This window comes from Histoplasma capsulatum (assembly GCF_000150115.1).
Source record: "Histoplasma capsulatum G186AR genomic scaffold supercont2.3, whole genome shotgun sequence".
NCBI classification, from domain to species: domain Eukaryota; kingdom Fungi; phylum Ascomycota; class Eurotiomycetes; order Onygenales; family Ajellomycetaceae; genus Histoplasma; species Histoplasma capsulatum.
In genome coordinates this window covers 1,890,910-1,917,508 of record NW_025544803.1, presented here as the reverse complement: position 1 = coordinate 1,917,508, position 26,599 = coordinate 1,890,910, and the positions used below count along the sequence as shown (strand labels likewise).

Genomic DNA, 26,599 nt, shown 5'->3' with positions numbered 1-26,599 from the left:
TCAAGAATTCTACTGATCAGATATGTCAAAGAATGTACATCAGTTTGTATGCAATTGCAACCACTGCAGCTCAGTAACAGCATGATATGAGCACTGAAAAGAAATACTAAAATCTCTGTCTGTTCTCAAATGAACTTGGCATAATATAGCTATTGACTTCACAGTTTTCTTATCTGAGAGTGGTGGTTCTATAAATGTTCTAGTCATTGTCAATCACCTCAGCAAGGGTGTGATACTGCAGCTCTGTGACAAGATGAATGCTGAAGTCATTGCAGACATCTTTGTCAGAAGCCCATTCTATCACATGCACAGCCTATCTTCATCCATTGTATCAGATAGAGGCAGTCAGTTTGTGAGTGCACTTTGAACCCACATATACCAGCTACTGAGAATTGAGCAAAAGTTGTCAACAGCATACCACCCAGAGATCAATGGAGTCACTGAGAGAATGATACAGACAGTTAAGAACATCCTCTGAAAATTCTGCAACTACATATAAGATGACTGGAGTGATCTGCTGCTGCATGCTGAGATTGCTATAAACAGTCAAGATTCTGCTATGACAGATGTAAGCCTATTCTTTCTTCTATATGATTATGATTTAGAGATTCTGAACTTCTCTGAGATTCTCTGAGAAATCATATACACTCACAGTCTCATACAGACAGCAGAGAATATAGTCAGCAAGCTCAAGAAAGCCCACAAGTGGGTCAAAGCTTCAATAGTCAGTGCTTAATAAGACTATAAGAACCAAGCAAACATCAGAAGAAGTTCTGCAACTCATTATAGTATAGAAGACAAAGTCTGATTAGATCTCAAGAATATAAGAACAGATCACCCCTCACATACACTGAACTACTGTCACATCAAATACACAGTAGTAGAAGTGCTAGGCATCCACAACTATCAACTGAACACTCCATCTGGCATTCACAATGTCTTTCATATAAACCTGCTCCAACCCACAGCTAAGAATCCATTCTCTTCACAAAAGATCTTCAACTGACAATCATCTGTCATTATAGAAGAAGATAATGAACTCAAATGAGAAATTGAAGCAATTCTCAGTGATAGAACCAATTGCTGCCACTGCAAATACCTTGTCAAATGGGTAGGATATGATTGTCCAACCTGGGAACCTGTGTCTGTCATGAACAACACCATCACACTCAACACCTACAAATCCTCACTTGCTCTGGTAGGGGGGGATAATGTGACAGGTTAGCACTCATTAGTAGTTAACTTACACAATCAACCCTCTATCACCCATTCACCCTCTCATATGCTCTCACATATCTATGAAACACCTCTCTTCTCATGATTCTGCTCTGTGCTCATATAGTCTCTAACAATTCCTTCATGTAACCTCTAACATTCTTCCACTCCGCACTCCACTGCAGCACAATTCTCAATATTCTTCCATTCCAATCCTTCTTCTATAAGAACCCCCTCATACAACCCCTTCTTCTGATCTTCTTTCTCTTTCTTTTCTTAATCAATTCATAAACTGTTATCAGGATAGTGTCAAGTCCATTGATATTGCCATTGGAACAGATCATACAAACTGCACAGGTGGTATGAACAGTTTAATCTGCAACATTGGTAACATCTGCTTAATTGGTGGCATGCCCGTCACATTAAAGCAGCTAGTGATATCTCTTTTGCAGATAATTCAGATAGAAAATCAATAGAAGATTATATCTTCAAGTTTTTTAAGAGATCTATTGATTGAAAGTTAAAGAGATAGAGAATAATAACAACTTTCATCACTGAAGCTGAACTACTAGCTATATCACAGATAGACAAGAAGACAATTTGATGAAAAAGATTTTTTGATCATCTAGAATTTAATTCTGACTATAAAATCTCTATAAAATATAATAATTGACAAACAGTTGGCATTCTTACTAAGAAAGATTCATCTATCACAATTAAATTACATCATATTGATATATATGACAATTGATTGTGAGAATGAATACAATCTGGAGATATCTCAGTACAATGAACACCCATAAACAGTATATCAGTGGATGAATTAACCAAGTCATTATCACAACAGAAGCAACAAGAATTCATTAAGTAACTAGAATTAGTTGATATAACTGATCTTATTGATGATATATCAAAATAAGATATAAAAATTCAACAATCTTGAACAAGAGGAATTCAACATCCTCATACATCTTTCTTATCTATTTCTTTTCAACTTGCTAATCATCATATTCTCTATATTATTTTCTATTCTGACAATTTCTCCAGCTTCATTACTGACAGTATTCAGCTGAAGGGGGTATGTTGAGAACTTGATAAGTTCTACTATCAAGAATTTGAGAAGATTCAAGCAGCAGCATGAATGTTCTACCAGATAAAACTTAACAATGCTCAGAACTATCTCTTGTGTATATCTAAGCATGATCTTTCCTATAAATACTGCCTACTTTTCATGTAATTAGTGGAGTTATAATAAGCAAGTCAATTAATATTATCAATATTCAGTATTTGGGGCAATATTCGGACTTCATTGGTTCCGACAAAGATTGATAACAAGATTTGGTTAGTTCATATATTAGCACTAGTCATCCGTTAATCCGATACCTAGACTCACACGGTATATAAGGCTTAAGACTTAACATCTTTTAATTAATTGAGCATTTGATGTGAAGAGAGAATATATATATATATTGAATTATTATTATCGTAATTATTTTGAAACAGAAACATAATAACTTCACTTATTGTAAATCAATATCACAGCTTACGTATTTTCTCTTGCCAGGCTTTAGAAAACAAGTTTATCCATCTTTAGAAAGATTGTTTTTTGCAAAACATATTTTGAAATACATGGATGGGGCTAAGGGGTGCAAAATAGAATGGAAATAGGAATAACGAAGACATGACAGATTTTTTGGATTCTAGGCGTCTTCAGTTTTGAGAGTCTTTTGCTTCTCCTTTCGGGGCAAAGTGTCTTTGGATATGTTAAGGGTTGCTGTGTGTGACAGACATTTGACAATCCCATCTGGAACCTGCTGTGCACAACTAGTAGCCATAGAAGCGCTTGATGATGCTCCGTTTGATAATTTAGGTACTCACTGCATTTGAATCAGCATCACTGGGTTAACCACTGTTGATGATTTCTAACACAATTTGAAAGGAATATGGCAGAAGGGGGTCCCTAAATGAAGAATAGGAGATTCAAGCCCAGAGTTCCGCCAAATCGTCACACTCAATCCTGACAAACTTCATTTCTCTTTTTTCCCATCTTGAGGCCTCAAATTCGTCAGCTGATGCACAGGACATACACCACTTCTTGTATTTCATAGGCTTGCCCCGAAGCCATCCAATTATGCTATACAACCGTGGTTCCGTGATGCAGTACGCGGGCAAAGCAAGGTAAAAGCGCTGAATCTTACCTTGACTTATGTACCGCGTATCGGACATACAATCGGTCTACCTTTGAAATACGCCCTCGCGCGATGAGGCTGGCAACATCCCTTCCACGGACACATGCCGGCAGATGGCGTTGTGGGAATGGGCGCACGCAGGGAGGCTTGTTACTGGCCTCGTCAATCTTTTCTGCGTAGGCACTTCCTGTTATTGTGTCTGCAGGCAACCTTTCTTCTAAGCAGTTGAACTTGTTTGCGGGGAGAAAACCAGATACTTGCGCAGTGAATCGGCAGCGCAAGATATCTTGGCGCATGCTGGGGTTGACTTCTTTGGTCACATATCTTTCCCAAACTCGGGAAATTCTTCAATGGATGTCTCATGTTTATTTTCAGGTGTTCATTTCTCCGAGCGGATAAACCGGCGCAGATTCGGGCTTATGCCAATCATTCCGTCGGCCACCGGCACGGGCTTTTACGGCGCTCCGAACCCAATAACCTGATTTCGGCTTATTGCTTGAGGGCCTAGACTCGGACGTGTGGAGGGCAAAAAATATAAAAATATGGAGTAAAAACAAATTTAGAGAATAGGGATCAAAACTGGTGCTTATCTCCTCATCACCAACAGCATTCTAGGGCAGAAAGAGACTTCGCCGCCTTCTTGAACTCGCTTGCACTGCGAGAAGTGGACTAGCAAAATGGGCTTAAAAGGAGCTCATCCTGCCTGAATAAGATATACACAGTTTCCCTGTGCGTCTAGATAGGTAGAGCCCACTCCGGCCGTGGTACAAAAGATAGAACCGCAGCACCAGCACCAGCACCATTTTGATTGAGAAAGCCACGTAGCCTTCAGGGGGACGCCAGCCTATGCCAGGAGTCCTCAGAAGCTATTGCTGGCAACATGTGTTTAGTAGATGTTGACTTCTTCCTTTGAGAAAGGAAAAAGAAAAAATCTCCAGAGAACAACTAACAGTCAATCCCATGAGGTCGCTGGCGTCCAGTACCTTACCTTGTGCAACAGGTCTCAGAAGGTTATCGACAGATAGCAGCAACTCACTGACGATCTAAAGACGTCAGCTATTCGGAGCGTTGCTGATGTGGCCAGTTGTTAGACTTGGGCTCCAATGGAATCAAACCTCATTTCTCCCTATCGCTGGAGGGTTGCCCGTGCAGGACGCACGACTAAGGATGGGAAGGCATTAATTGCACGGTGAGTGCTGCGGCTCCCTGACTTTTGTTTGTCCTACACATTTTTCTGTTTCTGTTGTTTGAAGCGAATACTTGCGGACAGAGAGGGTGATCTGAAAAAATACGTATGATTTGAGTTAATCACTTTTTGAGCTGTCAATTTATTGGCTGACCGGCGCCACTCTTTTTTTCCAGTTTGGCATTTCGTCTTCTGTTTGTCATTATTCCCCAGAGTATGCTTTTTTTTGGGGGAATCAATCATCTGGACCCGGGCCTATTTCATCTCCTCGTCCACTTGAACGCAACAGAGCATTGATAGAGAATAAACTATTTTATCTTATCTTAATTCAAAAGAACCTTGGGAAGATGTACTCCGCAGTGGAGTAAGAACTGGAATTAACTTCCAGGCACCGAACTCTAAGGACGCCCTTTTCCGCTGTCTACTGCGTGTAATCATGGAAAGTTCAATCACTCGTGAGATAGCTAGTTAATCTTAACTGGAGTTTCAAAAACAGTATTATGTTAAAAGTTTGGATAATTATCAATTTAATATTCCAGTTCTTGTACTTTTCTTCCCCCTCCAGAGTAGAATATAGAACTGTATGTTGTTAAACTCCAAGAACTTGAACCTTTGGATGAACGGGAAATGTAAAGTTCAAGCCAAGGTTCGCGATCTTGGTGAAGGGTTTCCGTAATTCATAGTTATGACCAACCAACTCAATAACAAGAATAACAAGAATAGAATAAAATCAGACCCTAATTATGCACGGAAGAGGAAGAACGGTTACTGATAGGCTGCTATCAAAATCTTATCTTTACAATAACAAGCAGGTTTTCGAGATAAATAACGAGTGGTTATGGGAAACTTACTGATCGACTTTGTTTGCTTTTTTTTCTTCAATTTTTCTCCAGCGACTGGGCAGGGCCCTGATTTCGAAGTGCTTGTCATCCAAGATCGCCAGGCGCACATCAAGCCCAGGCCCATGATGAAACAAACGGCAGCCATGGGTGCTGAAGAGGGGCTTTGATTACCCCAGGAAAACGCCATTGACGGTTGTGCGAGTAGCAGACACCATCCATGCTACTAGTACTGTACATATGCACTGTACAACGTTGGATCTCGATACAACTCCATATCTGTGGTTCATCGCGATATCCATCATCATGATACTAACAATTCATAGAATCCAGCCTGTTTCCCGTCTTGTCCAGCCAATGCCACCCCAGCTCAGGCCGAGGAAATTGCATAATCAGTCACAGCCAATGCCACACGGCCTTAGCCAAGCCAGTCGCCTGGGGTTTCTTACCGCCAGGGCACCCGTACGGAACTAGTACGGCCAATACGGGATGGTGCCACGGCATCCCCTCTGTAACGCGTGGTCTGGCTGTCCCGGCTGCCGCGAGAGGAGCCACGAGCTGGTCACGGGCGGTAAATTGGATACCGCTGGCGTCACGTAATGGCGTCGCTGGTTGGCTGGCGCTGCGCCCGTCCCCACTCGGCCGCTCCTTTCTGCTGCTCCCCTTCTTCCTCTTTCCCTTCTCTCTCATTTTCCTCCCCTCTCCTTCTCCTCTCCCTTCCCTCTGCATCCTCCTCCGCCATCCAACCGTCTTATCGCCTGTCACTCATTGCTTGCGGGTATCGGCTTCATTCCTTCAGCCGATCACCTTGCTGTCGCTCCTTCGTTTGCCTGGCTTGCTTGCTTACTCCTGATTCCTGAGAGAAAGGCAAAAAATTAAGGGGGAAAACGCCCGCTTGGCCTGGCATCACGCTCCCTCTTATCTGACAGAGAAAAAAAAAGAAACATACTCAAACCACTACAACGCTCTTTTCACCGCTGTGCGACGATATATTCTTTCCAGATCGCTAATAATCAATACCCCTTCGGTTCGTATGGATCTCTAGTTTCTGCGCTGGTGGTGGATTTATTTATATGGTGTTAATTCGTACCTGTTCGTCGAACAGGGAACTTCCCCGTCTAACACTCCATGATCTGCACCCTCGTTCCCTTGTGATCTGAATATTCGATATCTATCTATAATAACTCCTGTTAATCGCCGGCTTTAATTCGCTTGATTGCGACACCCCATACAAACAAACCCTCAAAGCAGAGAATAGAAAAGTTAAAAAAAAAAAAAAAAACAACCAAAATTCCATGGATGCGCTACGACGCCTAGCCGCCCGCGGTAACGACAATGACAACGACAACAACGACAATGGCGGCCTAACCTCTTCAACCGTAGACCTCCTCATCTCCCTCCTTGTCCTAATCCTCCTCTCCCTTGCCCTCATCGGCTCCTACCTCGTCATTCGCCGCAAACGTCAACGGGAACAGTCTCAACTCCCGCTCTACCACCACAAAAACCGCGGCCGCGGCCGTGGCCTCACCATCTCCGCCTCAAACAGAGACTCCGTCTTCGTCATCGACGAGAAGGGCTCGAATCCAAACCACTCGCCGTCCTCGCTAAGCCCTCCACACAGCCCCGTGCCGGAAATCCGCATCACGTTCCCTGAAGAGGAAGATGCGACCGGGAAGCGGATGAGTGGGCGTGTGGTCGTTGTGCGCATCAGTGAGAAGGGCGGCATTGGGTTGGAGCCCTTGGATGAGGGGCGCAAGGATGGGGCCTACCAGGGGCGTGGCGGTGCGGAGGAGACAGAGGAGTTCTTGCCGCCGTATCAGCGTCAGGCGGGCGGGAATGAGAACGAGAGGTTTCAGAGCCTTGATTTGGAGAGGATGGGCGGGCTGAAGGAGAAGGAGCTGGATGAGAAGAGGTGGTCGTAGGCGTGTAAGGGATGGATCGGACAGTGAAGGATTACGTTCATGAACGAGGATTGTTTCTGTATTTTTTTTTTTGTTTTCTTTTATTTCCATTTGTTTTCTTGCTTTTTGTTATCTAGGTACTCTTCTTTCCTCCCCCTCGTCCCACCTTTCCATTTTTTGGCGGCTTGAGGGTGGAGGCTTTTGGGGCTTGGGGTTATATCTTTTTTTTTTTGTCTTTATCTTCCTTCCTCCGGGGCTATTTTTCTTTTCAACAGCCCCAACTACCCCCAACGAGTACTTACACATACCTTTGCTACATACAACAAAACTATCCTATCTATACTTGGTTCTTGGCTTTGATTTTATCCACACTAACGGCTCCCATTATCCACTACGAGTGAGTGCTGTGCATGTTACTATTCTTTTCTCCTTCTAACCTTAACAGCAGCAATAACGGGAAAAACAGGCAGTGCCTTCTTTACAACAATGCTTAGAGGGATATCCCTTTTATACTTGGGTGTTTGCTTTGTGATGCTGATCGCATTAGCTATCAGAGGTTGTTTTTCGCACATTCGACAAATGAATAAATGTTTCCATCATTTCATTTTCATTGGTGGTATGGTAATAACATCAATTGTATTGTTTTCATTTCCCACTTGTTTCTTCTGTCGCTTTGTAAATCAAATAAACCCACTACCACGTGATTTGTGTGCAAACCTTTGGAGGAAGAAAGTCTCACTCTCCCAGTATATACGAGTACTACGACACTGCCATCTCTTGCAGGCTGCAGGCACTCAATCGGTTATTTAAAGCATTCCATTCCACGATGCCGATGCGTTAAAAAAAAAAAACAATTTGAAATTTGAACAGATATTGTCATCCGGCTTGCCCTGTTAGTTTCATCTTCCTCCCTTCCCCCCCCCCCCTTTTTTCTTTTTTTTTTTTTTTTTTTTGGTCTGCGACGAAACAAACACAATCCCTCCCCCCCCTCCTCCGGAACGAAGATTGATACAGCTCAGCACCCTGGCCGGAGAGGGAAAAAAGCAAAAGCAAAAGCGAAAGCGAAAGCAAAAGGGAAAGCAAAAGCGATACGACTTTACCCGTTCCCATCACTGAAAACAAAACAAGCTAAAACGCCTGAGCTCTCGAACCGTCCTTCTGCGTGTGTGCGACCTCTCTCCCTCTCCCTCTCCCTCTCTCTCTTGCCGCGAGTATGGGTGCGGGTGCGGGTACAGGTACAGGAATAGTTAATATTGCTCCTGCTCCTGCTCCTGCTCCTGCTATTCCTGCCCCGGTATACGATCGCGGCTGTTTTGTGGCCCTGGTGTGATGGTATACGTGAGGCAGGAGAAGAAAAAGAAGAAGCAGAAGAAGAAGTGCAGTACATATACAAGCGAGTGATCGGGTCCATACGCTGTGAACAGCGCGCGATTACGTCTTTCTGCTGAGGAGGGAAATCTGAGCGTTTAAGAATATTCCCTGGCTGACGGTTGCTTTCCCCCCCCCTCCCCTTACCGGGATATCATTTTACAGCCCCGACTGTGGATATTCTGGACGGTGTATATTTTTGTCCTCCCAGCAACAGCAACAGCAACAGCAACAGCAAAGGAAGGTCGGGTGGGGAATATAACGGACTTCGAAAACGGAGGGAGAATTTCGAAAATTATAAGTGTTATAATTAATTTTAATAATAATAATAATAAGCATAAAGCGGAAAAGAAACACGAGGAGGAAATCCCTTCATTAATATATAAAACCTTCAACACGAAAATCAATCCTGCGGCCGACAACCCTCTCAACAATCGACAAGCGACAAGCGACAATGAAACCCCCCGCCGCCCCTTCGAGGAATGCCATTCGCAAGAAACCTCGACCGCAATCGCAATCACCCACACCACCTTCAGCAAATGAATTCCGCAAGATAAAGGCACAGTGGTCCAGCGCGAAGGCTCTGGCGGCGGCGGAGGACGAGGAGGAAGCACAGAACGCTGCTGCCGCTGCTGCAAGGCGGATAACGCAGGGTGCTCCGATGGGCGAGGAGGGCACTGGTGCAGCTGGACATGCGGCCAGCGAGGAAAGGCTCATGAACTCCGCCAAGGAGAGAGATGCGCGGAGGAATAAATTGAAGGAGAGCGTGTTCAAGATTGAGCATGCGGGGGTTCTGGGGGTTCTGGGGTGGTTTTTGTAAGTGGCTGTCCGCCTCCCCTTCTTCTGGGGATTGTCGATGTGACTGATATCTCATTTCAACGCAGATTCATCCATCTCGTTGGTATATTTTTCTTCACTAAGGGGTTCTTATTGACACGGATGGTGCTGGAGAATAAGTCGGAATGCTCAGTGCTGCCATTTGAGGGGACGGCGACGGCGAATTCATCGCAAATGGCAACCAGTGCTCAAGGATGTTGGCACCCGAAAACCTTTGACAAAGCTGTTGTCATCATAATCGATGCTCTCCGATATGATTTTACTGTCCCCTTCCGACCCACCGTCGAAGGACAACAGCCCCAGTTCTTCCACAACAACCTCCCAGTCCTTCACGAAACTGCCGTGGAGTCACCCGATCAGGCCTTTTTGCTTCCCTTCATCGCCGATCCGCCTACAACCACATTGCAGCGCCTTAAAGGCTTGACTACAGGCACTTTGCCTACCTTTATAGACGCTGGCTCGAATTTTGCTGGCACGGCCATCGACGAGGATAACATGATCGCGCAACTACATAGTGTAGGGAAACGAGTCGTGCATTTGGGAGATGATACATGGCAATCGCTATTTCCAGACCTCTTTGAAGCGAATCTCTCACGTCCGTACGATTCGTTTAATGTCCGGGACCTACACACGGTCGATAACGGGGTGATAGAGCACCTATTCCCGCTCCTGCATGCGGAAAACGCGACGAAGTGGGATGTTATCGTTGGCCACTTTCTCGGTGTTGACCATGCAGGACATCGGTACGGGCCAAATCATGCTGCGATGGCGGCTAAGTTGCAACAGATGGATCGGGTCATACGCGATGTCATGAGGTCCATTGATGAGTCGACTTTGCTTGTTGTCATGGGGGATCACGGAATGGATGGTAAGGGTGACCATGGCGGCGAGTCGGACGACGAGGTCGAAGCCGCCTTGTGGATGTATTCGAAGCGCACGGGCGTCTTTGGGCGGACGAATGATATGATCCTGGAACCTCCGCGGACGGCAAAGGAGCGGCCAATCCCGCAGATTGATCTTGTGCCGACGCTGGCGTTGCTACTGGGAATTCCCATCCCCTTTAACAACCTCGGATCACCTATCGAGGAGGCCTTTTCTGCCGCGGGTGGTCGCGACTTGACAGACTTGGTTCGCGTCAATAGGCTTGCATCGGCGCAGATTAAACGTTACCAGCATGCGTATGCGCTTGCCAGGGGCGCTGATGAGACGCATCCCTCCGGACCCTTGGGGATCTGGTCTCGTGCGGAAGAAGACTGGAATTCCATGTCTCAGCATCCGCATCCGAGACACGGGTCTGATCGAGATCGGCTGATTTTAGAGGTATACAAGTCATACCGCGAGTATCAGCGGGATACGCTGCATCTTTGTAAGAGTCTGTGGACTCGATTTGACATCCCCAGCATGATTCAAGGGATCTTGATTTCCTTTGCTGGTGTTATCTTATTGCTATGCTATGCTCGAGGGATCCGTGGTGACCGCACTGATCTTTCCTTCCCCACGCTCCGGCGGATAGGAGTTGGCTCTGGAATTGGTGTAATGGGTGGTATGATATTAACAGGAATGCGGATTGTCCAATTATCCCGCGTTGAAGGGCTCGTGTTTGGGATAGCTGTGGGCGGAATTTGTGCTGCGTTGTCAACGGTTTTATGGGTTCCAAAACGGATCGTTTCGCCCATGGCGAATTCGCTCTGGGCATGGCTTGCGATAATATTTACGGTGTTGCAGTCTATCGGGTTTTCATCCAACTCATTCACCATCTGGGAAGACGAGATATTATTGTTCTTCCTAACGACCTTTAGCGTCATGGCTGCGCTATCTTCATTGCGCCAGAAGAATACGGAAGCTAGGGTACTTGGCTTTTACCATTCCATCGTCTTTGTTGTTCTCGGCAGAATAGCGTCATTCTCCCGTTTGTGTCGCGAAGAACAGATGCCCCTTTGTGTCTCGACGTATTACGCCTCGTCAACGTCATCTACATCTGCCTGGTGGCATCTACTTATCCCGTTCTTACTAGCATTAGTTCTTCCGTCCGTCATCCGTTCTTACTACCAAGGCTCCAAGTCATACGAAGGCTCTGCAGTATTCTGGATCGGCATCGCTTTCCGCACTGGCCTCTTCATCGTCGCCGCCTTCTGGACTCTTGACGCTGCCGACGATGGCGACTGGTTCCCTGCCCTACCCAAATCCCTGGTTAAAACTACCCGCGTTACTCTCGCTCAGGTCGTCCTAGCCATCGCTTTCGCCGCCGGCACCACTACCTTTGTCTGGGCCAAACCTTGTGTCAGCATCTCCATGACCCCCAACACTGAAACCAACGTCAACAGCCCGGTAGCGCCCGCCTTGAACTCATCCCCATCAAAAACAATAGTGACAATCCTCGGCTACGCCAATGTCCACGGCACCCGCTACTCCCTGCTTCTCATAAACTTCGCCCTTGCTATAATCCTACTCCAAAAACCCATGGGCGGTGGCGCTATCGGTTTGCAAACCTGGCAGATATTCTCCCTGCTCGAAATCCTCGATACAAACGGATTGACGACGAGTAACTGCGCAATCGGCCCCGTCGTGCTGGGTCTGCTAGGTTCCTTTCATTTCTTCACAACGGGCCACCAGGCTACCCTGAGCAGCATCCAGTGGAAAATCGCATTTGTGCCGTTGACGACCGTCAAGTATCCCTGGTCACCACTCATTATCACCCTGAATACCTTTGGTGCGCAGATCCTCTCCGCCGTCGCAGTGCCGCTGACTGTATTGTGGAAGCGGCCCATTGACGCCCGCAGCGGCCTGCTGCCACAATCCTCATCCACTCAAGCGCGGCTGCAGCCGGCGTCTCCCACAGCTCCCAGATCGTCACCCAAGAATGGCATGAGCCGACTCCTCTCGGACGTTGCGCAGGCTGCCACAACGCACATCTTGTATTATGCCACGATAAACCTGGCGACGACGATGTGGGTGGGCTTGCTGCGTCGACATCTAATGCTGTATCGGATTTTCAATCCGCGGTTTATGATGGGGGCGCTGGTGTTGGTGGTTGTGGATGTGGTTGTATTGTTCGTTTCGGTGGTCGGGGTGCGGTGGAATACAGTTAGTGTTGCAGATGTGTTTGGATGGAGCTAACTTGAATGGAAATTTCAGAAGTGGGTTGACTTGTTAAGAGGGCAATGAGGGTTTTCGTTTCGGGGGATGAATTGATGCTGATCTGCGCAGAATATCCTCCTCCTCCTCCTCAGGTAATCTATGCTTGTGTTCTGGGTTCTGGGTCGCCCTTGAGATAGCTATCTACCTTCTTTTTCCCTCTGGTTTTTCATTTTCATTTCATTTATTTATTTTTATTTATCTCTTTTGAATCCGGCATTGGGATCTAACTATATACTTATCAGCGTGTTTAATACTCGGCATGCTTGTAGAGTTCTTTTATTGTGTATATAATTATTGTATCATTATATTTACTTATTTGCATTTACTGCTCTACGTAAATATACTGTCCATTTAACTGAAAATAAATAGGTACAGAAGATAACCCGCCGCAAAGTCCATACCCATGTTCATGTCATGGTCACGTGGCGATAGCCATATCGCAAACATACATCCAACAACTCGCCTCTTTTTCCGGAAATTCCTGTAAACCTTGCGAATAGACTCCAATTAGCTATTGGTTCCCTATCCAAACATTTTACAGGGTAATTTTATGCAAAAAAGAAGATTTCCAACCGCTTCCTACGATAGCTAAGTCTGTTACTGAGATCCAGAGAGCGACAAATTTTCCGACTGTGCTTTCGGCGGACCCTCGTCTCTGTAGTAGGCAAGTCAGAATAAGAATATATTTTCCTGGCGGTTTCGGCGGCTAAGTCGAAGTTACCGGTGAGGCTCAGAGGAAGGAGGGGATATATCCGTACAGAAGAGTATTTTTCTGAGTCGTATTCCTCAGTTCACGTCCATCTATTCCAACACCACAATCACAACCAGGATTCACTGGGCGGCTCTCCAAGGCCAACGGCAGCGAAAAGGAAATACAAGAAGATAACTCGCGCATACGCCTCGCCATAGCCACGCTCACACAATCGGGCTAAATCCAAATCCAAATCCACACCACCCACAATGTCCTCCAACGTCGGCCTCTCCACCCCGCGTGGCAGCGGTACCTCCGGCTACGTCCAGCGCAACCTCTCCTTCCTGAAACCGCGAGATGCCGGCTACGGCGCCCCGTACCCGCCCGTCTCAAACGCCGACCAACAGTCCAAGGATTCCTTCAAACAGCGCCAGCCGGATAAGCAGATCCTGGAACATGATCGGCGGCGGGCCATCGAGGTGAAGATCTTGGAGGAGAGGGATCGACTGGAGGAGGCGAATGAGCAGAGCGAGGGGAAAGATAAGCTGTCTGAAGAGGCGATTGAGGAGCGGTTGGATGCGATGCGGAAACGGTTGGTGGCGGAGTTGGCGGGAGAGGTGGAAGGGTTGAAGGGAGGTGGAGGCGGCGATGGCAGTCGTGGCGCCCTTGGTTCGAAGGATGGTGGAAGGAAGCAGTTTAAGACGTACCAGGTGCATGAGTTGGCGGAGGCGAAGATTGAGGAGAGTGAAAGGTTGAGGAGGGCCTTGGGAATTAGAGGGCAGGGGGAGCAGGGGGATGAGTGGAGGTGGGGCGCTGGTGGTGGGCGGCGACGGGAGGAGCGGGAGAGGGAAAGGGGGAACGAGAAGGAGAGAGACAGATCTATGGATCGAGATAGGAATCGGGAGCGGGACCGGGGTCGTGACTGGGATCGGGATCGGGATCGGGATCCTGGTCGGGATGGGTACCAGAGTAGATCTAGGCGAGAACGGTGAAAGGAGACGTTTTGTAATTTGGGCTATTTGTAAATGGATTCTTGGGGCTTTTTCATTAAGCGATTAAGGCGTTCTTACAGGAAGGTTCGCTCTATTGTCCATTTTATCCGACTTCGTTTGAGAGCTGATACGAGGCGTGGAATGCCACAAAAAATTAGAGATAGGCTTCAAAGACTGGTTACAAATGATACCGTTATCTTATTTGGTCTATGGGTAGCGCTCTGTTTGAAGTGTGTGTAACCGTCACGGTAACAATAGCTCAGAAACGCAAAATATAACGGAAACTGAGCCGATCAATATGTAGATATATAATCTTTACTTAATAAACTTCTCAATTACCCACCCATGCTTTCTATCTTTCCTCTGCACTACTTTCTTCGCTGGTAATGGCCACCCCATACTTCCCGGATCCCCCTTCAATGACGGAATGACCCAACACTCACGCTTATCCGATGCACCGGCAACTGGTTCAATCTTCCCAACAGGTTTCCCATATTCAATTAAAGGTGTTCCATGTCCCAGAGCAGAGAGTTGTAATCCGCTCACGGCGGTTAGGGGAAACATTCTGACCTTGGTAGGAGCATCGGAGATAGCGCTTGGGGCAGATTGTTGGAGATGAGAGTAGATGAGGTATTGAGGAAGTTCCGTGGTCGAGAGATGAGCAAGGACAGATGTGGGATGTATATATACGGCTTTTTCATGGACTTCTCTGGCGTGTCCGTCGAGGGATGAGAAGAGAGTTAGATATGGGACGTCGATGGCTCTTCGAGGCTTGCGCGGCATGTCTGGCGGGACAGGAGCCATATCTGCACGAATTGCGACGTGGTCAATGAAGCCTGCTGCGGTGATTTGCTTCAGAGCGCGGAGTTGTTTATCAGTGGGCTCAGGGAGGCGCAATTCGAACTGGTTCGTGATATTCGGGTTATTGCTGCGGACGATCTCGTAAAGCTGGCGGCGGAGTTGGGAGGCCTCTTTCATAGCGTTAGGACGCAGGAACATTTGAGAACAGAAGGACTCGCTATTTGCTGCGTATGCGTACGCACATACTGCCGCAAGGGATTTTAGGGCGTCAGATTGGTCGTCGTACTTGCTAAAGATACGGCGGGCTCTGTTGTAATCCTTTCGCCGCATTTCTCTCGCGGTATCCTCAAGTCTATTCGCGTTTGTGTAGATTTTACTCTCCTCGTCATCCTCATGCTGGACGGGTTTGAGATCGAGCTGGTTTTCTTGGATAAAAAGGTCCGACACTGAGAGTGCGGAAACCAAAGCTACTACGTATGGCATACAGCCGTGTTGATGGCCGATTTGGAGCATCTTTCCAAACCTTGGGGAGAGTGGATATAGACTAAGCTGGCGGCCTGTCTCGGTGACCTGACCATCCAAAGAGAGGGCGCCAAGGTTCTGCAGTAATATTTCCGCTTTGGCAAGACTTGTTCGATTTGGCGGGGTTGGAAAGGGGAAGTTGATAACATGATGAAGCCCCATGGATTTCATCTGCAGGACAACTCCTTCGATCGGTGTCCGCAAGATTTCCGGCTCTGCATACTCTTCGAATTCCCCTTCAAAGACGGCAGAGGAGTAAAGTCGGTAGCAATGCCCGGGGCCGGTTCTTCCAGCTCGTCCAGCACGTTGACTGGCACTGGCTTTGCTTATCCAACCGATCTGGAAGCTCTGGACTCCAGTTGATACGTCGTACTGCTTTTCCTTGGAGCGGCCGCAATCAAATACGTACCTGATGCCAGGAATGGTCAAGCTGGTCTCTGCCACATTGGTGGCCAAAACAATGAGGCGGGAACCTTCTGGCACTGGCTCAAACACCTTCATCTGCTCCTTAGTAGGGAGTTGGGAATAAAGGGGAAGGACATGGACCTTTGTTCCTGAATCAACAGCCCCTTCTTCATGGTCAAAATCGTCATCATCATTTTCATCGTCGTCTAATCCTCTGATTTCGATGTCACTGTCGCTATCATTACCTATCGGGCCTGTTGTTCTTCCAAGTTCAATATCTTCAGTTTCGAGGGGAGCTTCCACTGCTGATAACTTAACTTTTCCTTGGAAAGGGCCGGGAACATGAGTAGACCTGAAAGTCTGTTCAAGACGCTTGGATAGATCTTTAATCTCTGCCTGTCCTGTTAGGAAAACAAGAAACGCTCCCGGAGGCAATTTCCTGTGGCCCTTGGATACTTTTTTAAAAGCCTCTTCGACATAGTCACGACGTGTGTGGCGTGAAAAATGGATAGTGACGGGGTACTGGCGTCCTTCAGCTTGGACTAACGGAGGTCGTCCCTGGGGAAAGAGATTTTCATTTTGGAGGAAGTCCGATATGCGTAATGTAGCAGACATAATAACCAACTTCAGTGGATTTACAGACTGGTCTTCTGCATTCATCGTCTTCCTTAGGTCAACGATTCTGCTGACCATACCGATGAGAATATCTGTGTTAACGCTCCTCTCGTGAGCTTCGTCAATTATAATGATCGAATATTTCGAAAGAGAGAAATCTCGGGCAATTTCTCTTATCAGAACACCATCTGTCATAAATTTTATAGCTGTTTTGCTTGATACTGTGCTATCAAATCGAATCTGGTATGAAACCTGATCCGCAAATTGGCCCAGCTCATCTGCAACTCGCTTGGCCATACTGACAGTTGCAACTCGTCTCGGCTGAGTTATTCCAACCATCCCCGGATTGGGGCTTTCGTGGTTTCCATATCCCGCTTCGAAGAGGAACTGCGGTAGTTGGGTAGTTTTACCACTTCCAGTTGCGCCCCAGATGATAACTGAAGAATTGTTGTGGATAGCTTCCATAATTTCTTGTTCCTGCCCAACAACAGGTAGAGCGAGACGAGATGCCTGTATGTGCTCAGGCCGATTTACTTGGACAGTGAAAGCCTTCCTATTCGGAGCCCCTTTTGGTATTTTTAATTTAGCTGGCAAGGATTCGCCCTCAGTCTGGCGCGAGGTTGCAGGCCTTTCTGGCTGCGGAAGAGCATGAGGTAGAGGCGCATGTTCTGTGGGTCTAAAGCCAACCGTGTCGTTTATTTGCTGTACCGCCCATGTTTTGAATGCGGAATTTCGCGGTCGAATTATGGTGTGCTCGCTAGGGTCATCATCGGAGCTTGAAGACCTGTCATCCTCATAGTCCCCATCATTGTTACTATCACCTTGTCCTGATCCTATGTCGCTTCCAGAACCACCCGCTTCATCATCATTTATATAGCTATCGGAACGCTCTGGATCTTTTGTTGCATCATCGCCGGACCCATTGCTTTCGAATCCATCCCAGGATGGCTCCTCTATTATAAACTTAGCTTTTGCGGCACGTTTCCGCTTCTTAATGACGGGAAAGCCGTCTTCTCCAATTTCTAGCGGTCGTTTTAATCCACTTCCAATAACTGGTGTTCCAGTGCCAGCAATGGTATTGGCGATATTGATCGTCGAATTGGAAGACGTGAGGACCGGCTTGATCGACCTTGCCTCGTTTGTCTCGTTGTCTGAGGTGTGCTGCTGTAGAATAGCGCTGTTGGTGTCTCCATTACCTGCAGCCGAAGATAAAATCTTTTTTTGTTTGCGTTTCCCTAGATCTCGAGAGCTTTGTAATTGACTGGTATCTATTTTTGAGTCCGAGAGCTTTTTGAGAAGTATAAGATTTTCGTCCTTCTTGAGTTTTGTTTCCTGTTACCATAAGTTAGTGTCTTAGGAAATGAGAAACACACATAGATAGAATCGACCGTACAATGTACTTGTCAAGTCTCTTTTGCTTCTTCCCAGAAATCCTCGGTTGTTGCGCTAGCAGCTCTTCTCTATATTTCCGCCGTTTCTCCTCCTTCTCCAATTTGGAAACCGGCGCAAGCTCGGCAACATTGGTGTCCTGCTGGGGAATGGGATTAGTTTCCTTTAGTTTATTTTTGTGTTTTCGCTGTCTGGGAACGAATTTTGGCATTTTGGCTGGAGCGGAAAAGCCAAAGTGCGTGCTACATGATTGCGATTTGATGCGATTTGAGAAATTTATCGAGTTGGCAGTTCTGCCACAAGGCGGTGAAGTCGCAGCCCACCTCCCGCGTTCCAATGCCTCGGTGTAAGCTGCATTTGTTTGCATTCTTATTCTTTTCTCTTATCATTTCACCACTCATTTCGTTTCTATGCTCCCCAATTCAATGCCTCCCAATGCTCAGCTCAAGGAGGTGATGCGGGATGCTGGTCCGTTGCCAGACCAAACCAATCTTCCATATCCAGCTTCGACAAGACAGGCAGCCGGGGTGTTAGGTGGAGTGGAAACAGAGGTGATGTCAGTCTCATTTTCTGACAAAATTTTGGTGACTATATCTCAAAAGCAGATGTTGGGACAGTGGGTATGAACTGACCTAGACTCTGCCTTCTGGTGGTCTATACGTACTGATCTTCCCAGCTTCATGTACCCTTAGAGAACACGAATCCTGGGACCAACGGCTATCATACTCTTCCAAACCCAAACGAAGACGGGCTCCTTCCACTGGCTAACTTTACTGCGACATCCGTCCTTGGTGCTCGCGGCTCTCAACGCGAAACCATTGGCCAGCTCTTCGCATGCCAGATTGCGACTGCAATCGTGACGAAGAATCCAAATGAAAATAGGCTCCTTGTTGTGGGACTGGGTCTTGAGCAGGCTGAGCTTGATCGCGATATCTACTTCGGTGTTATCGATCTTGTATTGAAATGCATATGAGTGAGAGCAAGGTGTTGTTCCGGACGATGGACATAATACCCTCTCGGCTGGAGTCTTTGAATGGCGCTTTTGTCATTGTTTGAGGCACCGTAAGGGACAGGAATAGCGCGGGGTCTACAGAATTCTTGAGCGTCTTATGACAAGAGATTGTGGAGGTGACTTTTCCGTCAGCCAGTCTTCCCTATCATCTTGCCGTCTTAGAGAGGTTTCTCGGCGTTTCTGTTACCGTACAGTACATGCCATCGTTGCTTCCACCTTCGAGGCCATCGCACCTAAACGCACTTGCGCGCGGATGGCTCTCTTCGATGTATGTACATTACCTCCTACCTCCACCTGCTGGATGGCATACTTGGGTCGCAAATGCAAAATTTTGATGGGTTCCAAAAACATCATCTGCCAACGCCATGACCTTGTCAATTCCCCACTCAGTAACGCAACTATACCCATCTATGCAAGTAGATACTAATAAGCTATAAAGATAAATAAGCAGATATATATAAAAGGAATATAAAGCTTCAATAAACAATATTTCACAAGCAAAAGCAGACAGGGTTTATGAAGTAAAAGAAATAATATAAGAAGAAATAATTAGAAGCCACTCAATGTTATAAGAAGATCAAAGCTGCTGCTGCAGTTAAATATTTTATAGAGAAGCAACAGTAAGATGAATAGAAGCTTCAACTATAAAAAGAGAAGAAAGAATATACTGCTAAGTATTATAAAACACCGTTGACAAAGCAGAGATTTATACAGACTTCAAAGAGATCGATAAGAAAATCATCAGCAGATTTAAAACACTGCAGAAGCTCTATGCAATCTTTTAAAAGCAGTAATAAATATCATTCACAGCTTATTTCAGTGGAATCAAATGATATTTCTTCTCTGACATCTGCTACATCACTGATCTGATCCAACTGTTTCAAAATTATAGATTTCATATTCTGAGTGGATTATTAGACCAAGCAATCATTCTCTGAATTAATCATATATTTATATGGTGTATTCTATACTTAGTTTTAATGTTTAATATATAGTATTAATATCTTATTGCATTGTTGTGTTACAGTTGAAAATTAAAAGCTCTATAGCATGCTTTTTGAAGTGAGTGAGAGACGTTAGCACATAGCACCTGTGCATAGGCTAGCTAGTTCTGATGTCCACAGGGATCCTGTGGCGCCGATCAAACAGCTGCACTGGGTCTGGTCATCGAAGTCCTTGGCTTGCGAGAGCTTAGGACCAATATGACAGTCTGGGCTGCAGTAATCATGAATAGCAGCCATTCGAACGCCCCAAAGACTGTCGCCACCTTGAGCAACCCACATGAGGATTTTCCTGTCGAACATGTGTCGGTTGCAATTTGAACAGCCACAGCAATGAAACCAGCAAGCCATGAGAGGACAGCCACGGCCTCAACGGCGACACGAATGTAGCCAATCAACGCACGATCCGCGAAGCTGGTTTCAGCAATGAGGTGAAAGATGATGATCAGAACTGTCCAGCTAGCGCAGAACAACAAGAAGCCCCACGCATTAGGGACGCCATAGTAAGCGTAAAAGTTGCCGAACTCGAAGTGTACATAGTCAGTATGACCGCGAAACACGTGGATAGCTAGGCGATAGGGTCAGACTCAACAGTGCGGTCTACAGAGTAGAATATATTAGTTCTGCGTACCGTAGCCGTCTGTTCCCATGATGATTATGCTGAAGATGAGTTGCAGCGCTCGCAGGGCATAATTGAGTGTTTTGTTCTTCACCATGTTCAAGGCCATGATGTGCAGCGATCTGTGATGGAATTTGGGCGTGGTGTAGAGCTCAGGAAATTATACAAGGGAACGTAAAGCCATAAACCTTATCAACAAAGAAAGTGGGCCACTAATGAGCGCTCTAATGCGGTTAAAGAAAGGAGAGGGAGAAATTAGTGATAAAAGTTATATAGGTTCTTATTTAGAAATTGACTGACAGTTCAGGTAGGCAGGGTTGTAATGAAAGTTGTTCAATTTTCTTTTCATCTTTCACAACAGTCCAAGAGAGCATCTTTATCTATGCTTTCCATCTGACATACTTGATATAGAATGTTTCCTGATAATGTCCTTACGTCCTCCAGAAATGCTGATGCCTGGCTGGGGTCAAGGCGTGAGACGTGAGACCAGCATATGACGGCACTGACCCCAACCTCACTGCCATAACCACTGGGACTGGCCTCTCGGGCATGAGGTTTTGTTTATTCGCAACGAGTTGCAAAGCAGCTTTAACCTTTCTTCTCTTCTTCAGCTTTGAATCTTCATATATTGTGCTCTATTGGTAGGTCAGGTCAAATAGAATTGGCATTGTTCCAAGCAGGCGTAAGGCATCACAATTTGAAATATCAGAGTAGTGTTAGGGCCATGTGAGTTCTTCTAAGCCCTTTGATTGATTATATGCATATGGGGGCTAACTGAATTAGGCACTGATGCATGGAGAAATCTGTGTTGTTTACGGTATTTTTTCGCCATAACAATCACCCCTGACTTGGTGGTTAGTTTTGAAGAGCAGTTGCTCATGCTTATTTGCCCAATCCTTTAACTGCGCAAAATCTCTTTTGTCACACCATGTAAGAGAGGTTGCATTTGAATTGTCCAATCGTGGGTGGGTAGAGTGGGTTGAGCTCCCTTTACTAGTAATGGTGAATATCATACTACATTTTTCGATAAGCGACTGATATTCAACATTACTAGTCTGGGGGGATAAATATCAAAAAGGTTTGCTCACAGCCTCCTGGTGCAGCCGCGTCACCTCACTAGGGCGAACAGTTGCCCTGGAGGTCAAAAGTTAGTGACCTCACCAGCCATTCGCCTCAGATAATACTGATGCCGTGACTGAATGAGGTGAACCCAGCCTGCCTTTTCTCATTCACACCATGGTCGCCCAACCTCCCTTAGAAATGGGCCAACCCGTCCCGGAGACCGTGGTGCAGCAATCCACACTTCAGCAAGCACAAGCTGCCACTGCCGCCCAGACCAATCCCACAAGACCCACGACACACAATGCCCTCCTGCATCAGACCGACGTCACCGATCAAGAGCTGGCCGAGGACGACGTGCCCCTTCCTGCTTACGGCAAGATATATGGCGAGATCCGCGACGAAAAGAATGGCACGGGCACCAGTGCCTGTCTCACCGATGATGGCCGTGTCGACATTCGCATCAGTCACTTCAATCGCCATTTGTCCCAGATATTTTTTACTCCTGCTTTACGTCAACACGTCCAGGATGTCCAAGATAGTCACCCGCTCTCTCCATACATTCCCCCTTCCCTAGGAGGCGAGAAGGGAGTTCCTCCACCACCGCCCTTGAACATCGTCATTCAGGTCGTGGGCTCTCGCGGAGACGTGCAACCCTTCGTTGCCTTGGGGAAAGTCTTAAAAGACACCTACGGCCATCGCGTACGTCTAGCGACTCATCCCACCTTCAAGAACTTTGTTCAGGAGCATGGCCTGGAATTCTTTAGCATTGGCGGCGACCCCACCCGGCTAATGGCCTTTATGGTCAAGAATCCCGGCCTGAGGCCGGGCTTTCGCAGTGTAGTAAGCGGAGACGTCGGCCAGCGAAGAAAAGATGTTGCCGAGTACATTCAAGGCTGCTGGCGATCATGTTACAAAGTCGATGACGGAGCCGACAATGGCCGTTCCGAGCCCTCTGGGAACGACACTGGCTCTAAGCCTACAGCAGAACACTTTGTTGCCGACTGCATCATCGCCAATCCCCCAAGTTTTGCCCATATCCATTGCGCAGAGAAGCTAGGCATCCCGCTCCATATCATGTTCACTATGCCGTATTCTCCTACCCAGGCCTTTCCTCATCCCCTGGTTAACATTCAATCCTCGAATGCCGACCCTCAACTTACTAATTACATTAGCTACGCCATGGTCGAACTCATCTCGTGGCAGGCCCTAGGTGACATTATCAACCGATTTCGCGTAAAATGTCTTGGTTTGGACCCTCTAAGTATGATCTGGGCCCCCGGAATGCTCCAGCGTCTCAAAATCCCCCACACCTACTGCTGGTCTCCGGCTTTAATACCCAAACCGAAAGACTGGGGCTCTCACATATCTATCTCCGGGTTCTGCTTTCTCAACTTGGCCTCTAACTACACCCCTGCCCCTGACTTACAGGCATTTCTCGACGATGGTCCACCTCCCGTCTACATAGGATTCGGGAGCATCGTCTTGGACGATCCCAATGCGATGACGGAACTCATTTTCAAGGCTGTGAGGAAGACTGGCCAGCGTGTCCTCCTTTCTAAAGGCTGGGGAGGCATAGGCGCAGATGAGCTTCATATCCCCGATGGCGTCTTCATGCTATGCAACGTGCCGCATGACTGGCTTTTTAAGCACGTCTCATGCGTCGTGCACCATGGTGGCGCAGGAACCACGGCGGCAGGCATTACCGCAGGCCGGCCGACTTTAGTCGTTCCCTTCTTTGGAGATCAGTCTTTCTGGGGCGCCATGGTCGCGCGAGCAGGTGCAGGCCCCGATCCGATCCCTCACAAACAACTCACAGCAGACAAACTAGCCGATGCTATCAACTTCTGTCTGAAACCCGAAAGCCTGGATCGCGCCAAAGAACTCGCAAGCAAGATCGCGGCGGAGCGAGGCAGCGACATGGGTGCTCAGTCGATCCATAAATTTCTCAAGCCTGACCGACTCCGTTGCACCCTTGCACCATCTCGACCCGCTGCATGGCGTGTCAAGCGCACCAAGGTCAGGTTGAGCGCTTTTGCTGCCTGTACTTTGGCAAATGCAAAACTTTTGGATTTCCAAGACTTGAAGCTCTTTAGACCACAAGAACATTACATCGATGAAGGCCCCTGGGATCCAATCTCCGGAGGTTTTACGGCATTTCTGGGGGCAGTCAGCGGCATGATGATGGGTCTAGCTGATGTTCCCTCGGAGACATGGAGAGCTTTGCAGATTCCGGCTGGACGCAGCCGACAGCAGTCCCAAGCATCAGTGCCGACTATCGCGAACAAAAGCGAGGCCTCACATATAGGGGAAAGATCAAGTCCATCGATTTCGCCTGGACAAAGTGAGATGAGCTTGATTGTGGAGGACTCTCTTGCTTATGTTCGGAGCCCTCCCAACCTCTCTGGTCGGTCAACTCCCACTTCAAACGTCGGATCAAGTACTATGCCCGGTCCATTACAAGGCCAGTTGAATCCCAAACAGGATGACGCCAGCCGAAGTCGATTCCTCAGTCAGAATGAATCTGGCTCTGACAAAGACCCTGACGTGCTGCGCCCGACTGGCGTGCATATGAGCAAAGGCGCTGGACGTTTTGTAAAGGCGGTTGTGCAGGCACCTGTGGATCTTTCAGTGAATTTCACGAGAGGGTTTCACAATATCCCTAAGCTTTGGGGAGACGATACCGTGCGCCCTCAAGAAAGGGCAAGCGATTTAAAGTCAGGCATCAAGGCAGTAGGAAGAGAATTTGGCTTTGGCTGGTATGATGGCGTTACTGGCCTGGTCACTCAGCCCTGGAAAGGCGCCCAGAAAGAGGGTGCCAGCGGCTTTGTCAAAGGAGTCGGCAGAGGGATTGGAGGATTCATAGCCAAGCCGGGCGCAGCCGTCTTTGGTATCCTTGGTCATACAATGCAGGGGGTCAGCAAAGAGGTGCAGAAGTTGTTCGGCAGCAATGTGCAGAATTACATCAGGGCGTCGAGGGTAGTTCAAGGGTACGAGGAGTGGCTGCAGAGCTCCGATGCAGAAAAGAAAGACGTTATCGTTCGGTGGAAGCTGATTCAGAAAGACCTGAAGAAAATGGGCAACTCTAATGAGATGGTGCGAGAAGCCCAGGAAGCAAAGCAAAAGATGAATTTGGAGGACCGAGAAAACCACCAAAACAGCAGACATACTGTGAGGTCTGCTCGGTCCGCCAACAGTGCAGATGCTCAGATGCAAGATCTTGAAAGTACCACGCTCGCCATGGATGGTTCACAGTCCCCTCTGCGCGCTACCAACACGGCCCCCGGGAAACCGTTGGGAGCGGCTGAAATCACGTCACGCGGAGACGAAGAAGAGGATGCCAATGTGGAGCGGGCGATTCAAAAAGACGTGTCTAAGCTTCAGCACCAACGACAAGATCACCAGGCAGATCAGGCAAATTTGCACCAGGCTATGTCGACCAGCGAAGCTGAAGCTCAGCAACACACAAGCGACAGTGAATGGGACTCAGATCTGGGTCTTGATGGCGAGGACGATGAGGAATTCGAGCAGGAAAGAAAAGAACCCGAAAAGATGTTGGAGGAGGCGGTACCCGTGGCTGGTGGGTCACTCGGCCGCCAGCGACCCCCTTCATATGATTCAGGGTTGGCTCAAGACCCTAGGGGATACTCTGACTGAGCATGGGATTCAGGCTGAGGATATATACAACTTTGATGAGACTGGATTTGCAATGGGGCTCTGTGCGGCTACTAAGGTAGTGGCTAGTGCTGAGCGCTACAGCCAGTCAAAGCTCTTACAGCCTGGGAATTGAGAATGGATCACTGTGATTGAGTCAGTCAACGCGCGTCAGGCTGGGTGTTACCTCTGTACATCATTCTTAAGGGTCAGACTATTTGAGAAGGCTGGTTTGATGGGTTCCCGGACGGCTGGAGGCTTGATGTTAGTTCTAATGGCTAGACTACAGATGAGATAGGAACTACATGGCTTACTAGAGTGTTTATTCCGATGGCAAACCTGCGTCGAATTGGCAGTCTCGGGGGTTTGGTGGAACAGCGCATGCGGCTGGGATTCAATACCATTAAGAAGGTTGATTTCCTAGATGCCTACTCCGCAGCGCGTACCTAAGCCTTTAAGGCTCAGAACATTCAAAGTGACTTTAGAGCTGCTGGAATAGCCTCATTGAACCTGACCGGGTCATCCAGCAGTTAGATATTCAGTTCCAAACTCCTACGCCCCCTGGTAGTCAATCTAGCAACTCCCAGTCATCCTGGATTCTATAAACACCTAGTAATCCGCGCCAATTGCATAAGCAGGTGAATAAGGTCAAGAACCTTATGGGTAAGGGGCTTGAGAACACCCCTCTGGACCTAGTGGAAGGATTTGACCAAATTAATAAGGCCTGCGAGTACGGCATGGTCAGCGCCACTATTATGAAGAAGCAATACCAGGATATATTCACCGTGAATGAGAAAGAAAGGCAAAAACGACAAAGATCTAACCGCCCAATACAACGCGAAGAGGGCCTAACTAGGGAAGAAGCTGCTGAGCTCACTATTCCAGATGCTGAGCCTGTTGAACAGCCAGTCATTCAACCCCCCGTCCCTGGCCAGATAAGGGATTGTTTGCCGCCTTCCGTAGCTTGTCGGGCGAGAGCACATGTGATGGAATGGTCTAATAAGAGATAAACTGCATATTATATTGCTCCTAGTACGAGAATACAAGAAGAAAATAAGAAGTAAACACTCGATGTCGGTGTTGCTGACTGGCACAGTGGAACAACCATAATCCGGTCGTATAATAAGTCTACTTTTTTCTGGTATGGATTGCGCATCGCGATTTAC

The 26,599-nt window shown here is 47.4% G+C and overlaps 8 protein-coding genes across 8 annotated transcripts; 5 read left to right on the top strand and 3 right to left on the bottom strand.

Moving 5' to 3' along the window:
- Window positions 1-3,195: 3,195 nt before the first annotated feature.
- Window positions 3,196-3,700, bottom strand: HCBG_02795 (uncharacterized protein; the record flags this gene model as incomplete). Its single annotated transcript, XM_045429844.1, has 2 exons — window positions 3,196-3,250; window positions 3,414-3,700. 2 exons carry the CDS (start codon window positions 3,698-3,700, stop codon window positions 3,196-3,198), a joined length of 342 nt encoding a protein of 113 aa, XP_045289739.1.
- Window positions 3,701-6,724: 3,024 nt separating this feature from the next.
- On the top strand, window positions 6,725-7,351 carry HCBG_02794 (uncharacterized protein; the record flags this gene model as incomplete). Its single annotated transcript, XM_045429843.1, has 1 exon — window positions 6,725-7,351. One exon carries the CDS (start codon window positions 6,725-6,727, stop codon window positions 7,349-7,351), a length of 627 nt encoding a protein of 208 aa, XP_045289738.1.
- A 1,801-nt stretch (window positions 7,352-9,152) lies between these two features.
- On the top strand, window positions 9,153-12,924 carry HCBG_02793 (phosphoethanolamine transferase class O; the record flags this gene model as incomplete). The annotated part of the gene is made up of 2 exons (XM_045429842.1): window positions 9,153-9,514; window positions 9,583-12,924. The coding sequence occupies 2 exons, from the start codon at window positions 9,153-9,155 to the stop codon at window positions 12,650-12,652; spliced, it is 3,432 nt and encodes a 1,143-aa protein (XP_045289737.1).
- A 709-nt stretch (window positions 12,925-13,633) lies between these two features.
- HCBG_02792 (pre-mRNA-splicing factor CWC21) lies at window positions 13,634-14,356 on the top strand (the record flags this gene model as incomplete). Its single annotated transcript, XM_045429841.1, has 1 exon — window positions 13,634-14,356. The coding sequence occupies one exon, from the start codon at window positions 13,634-13,636 to the stop codon at window positions 14,354-14,356; it is 723 nt and encodes a 240-aa protein (XP_045289736.1).
- A 315-nt stretch (window positions 14,357-14,671) lies between these two features.
- Window positions 14,672-18,489, bottom strand: HCBG_02791 (RNA helicase family protein; the record flags this gene model as incomplete). The annotated part of the gene is made up of 3 exons (XM_045429840.1): window positions 14,672-18,031; window positions 18,093-18,230; window positions 18,412-18,489. 3 exons carry the CDS (start codon window positions 18,487-18,489, stop codon window positions 14,672-14,674), a joined length of 3,576 nt encoding a protein of 1,191 aa, XP_045289735.1.
- Window positions 18,490-18,513: 24 nt separating this feature from the next.
- On the top strand, window positions 18,514-19,294 carry HCBG_02790 (uncharacterized protein; the record flags this gene model as incomplete). The annotated part of the gene is made up of 2 exons (XM_045429839.1): window positions 18,514-18,708; window positions 18,765-19,294. The coding sequence occupies 2 exons, from the start codon at window positions 18,514-18,516 to the stop codon at window positions 19,059-19,061; spliced, it is 492 nt and encodes a 163-aa protein (XP_045289734.1).
- Window positions 19,295-20,241: 947 nt separating this feature from the next.
- HCBG_02789 (uncharacterized protein) lies at window positions 20,242-20,829 on the bottom strand (the record flags this gene model as incomplete). The annotated part of the gene is made up of 2 exons (XM_045429838.1): window positions 20,242-20,669; window positions 20,733-20,829. The coding sequence occupies 2 exons, from the start codon at window positions 20,827-20,829 to the stop codon at window positions 20,242-20,244; spliced, it is 525 nt and encodes a 174-aa protein (XP_045289733.1).
- A 1,127-nt stretch (window positions 20,830-21,956) lies between these two features.
- HCBG_02788 (glycosyltransferase) lies at window positions 21,957-26,443 on the top strand (the record flags this gene model as incomplete). The annotated part of the gene is made up of 4 exons (XM_045429837.1): window positions 21,957-25,359; window positions 25,723-25,844; window positions 25,919-26,019; window positions 26,047-26,443. The coding sequence occupies 4 exons, from the start codon at window positions 21,957-21,959 to the stop codon at window positions 26,441-26,443; spliced, it is 4,023 nt and encodes a 1,340-aa protein (XP_045289732.1).
- Window positions 26,444-26,599: the final 156 nt, after the last annotated feature.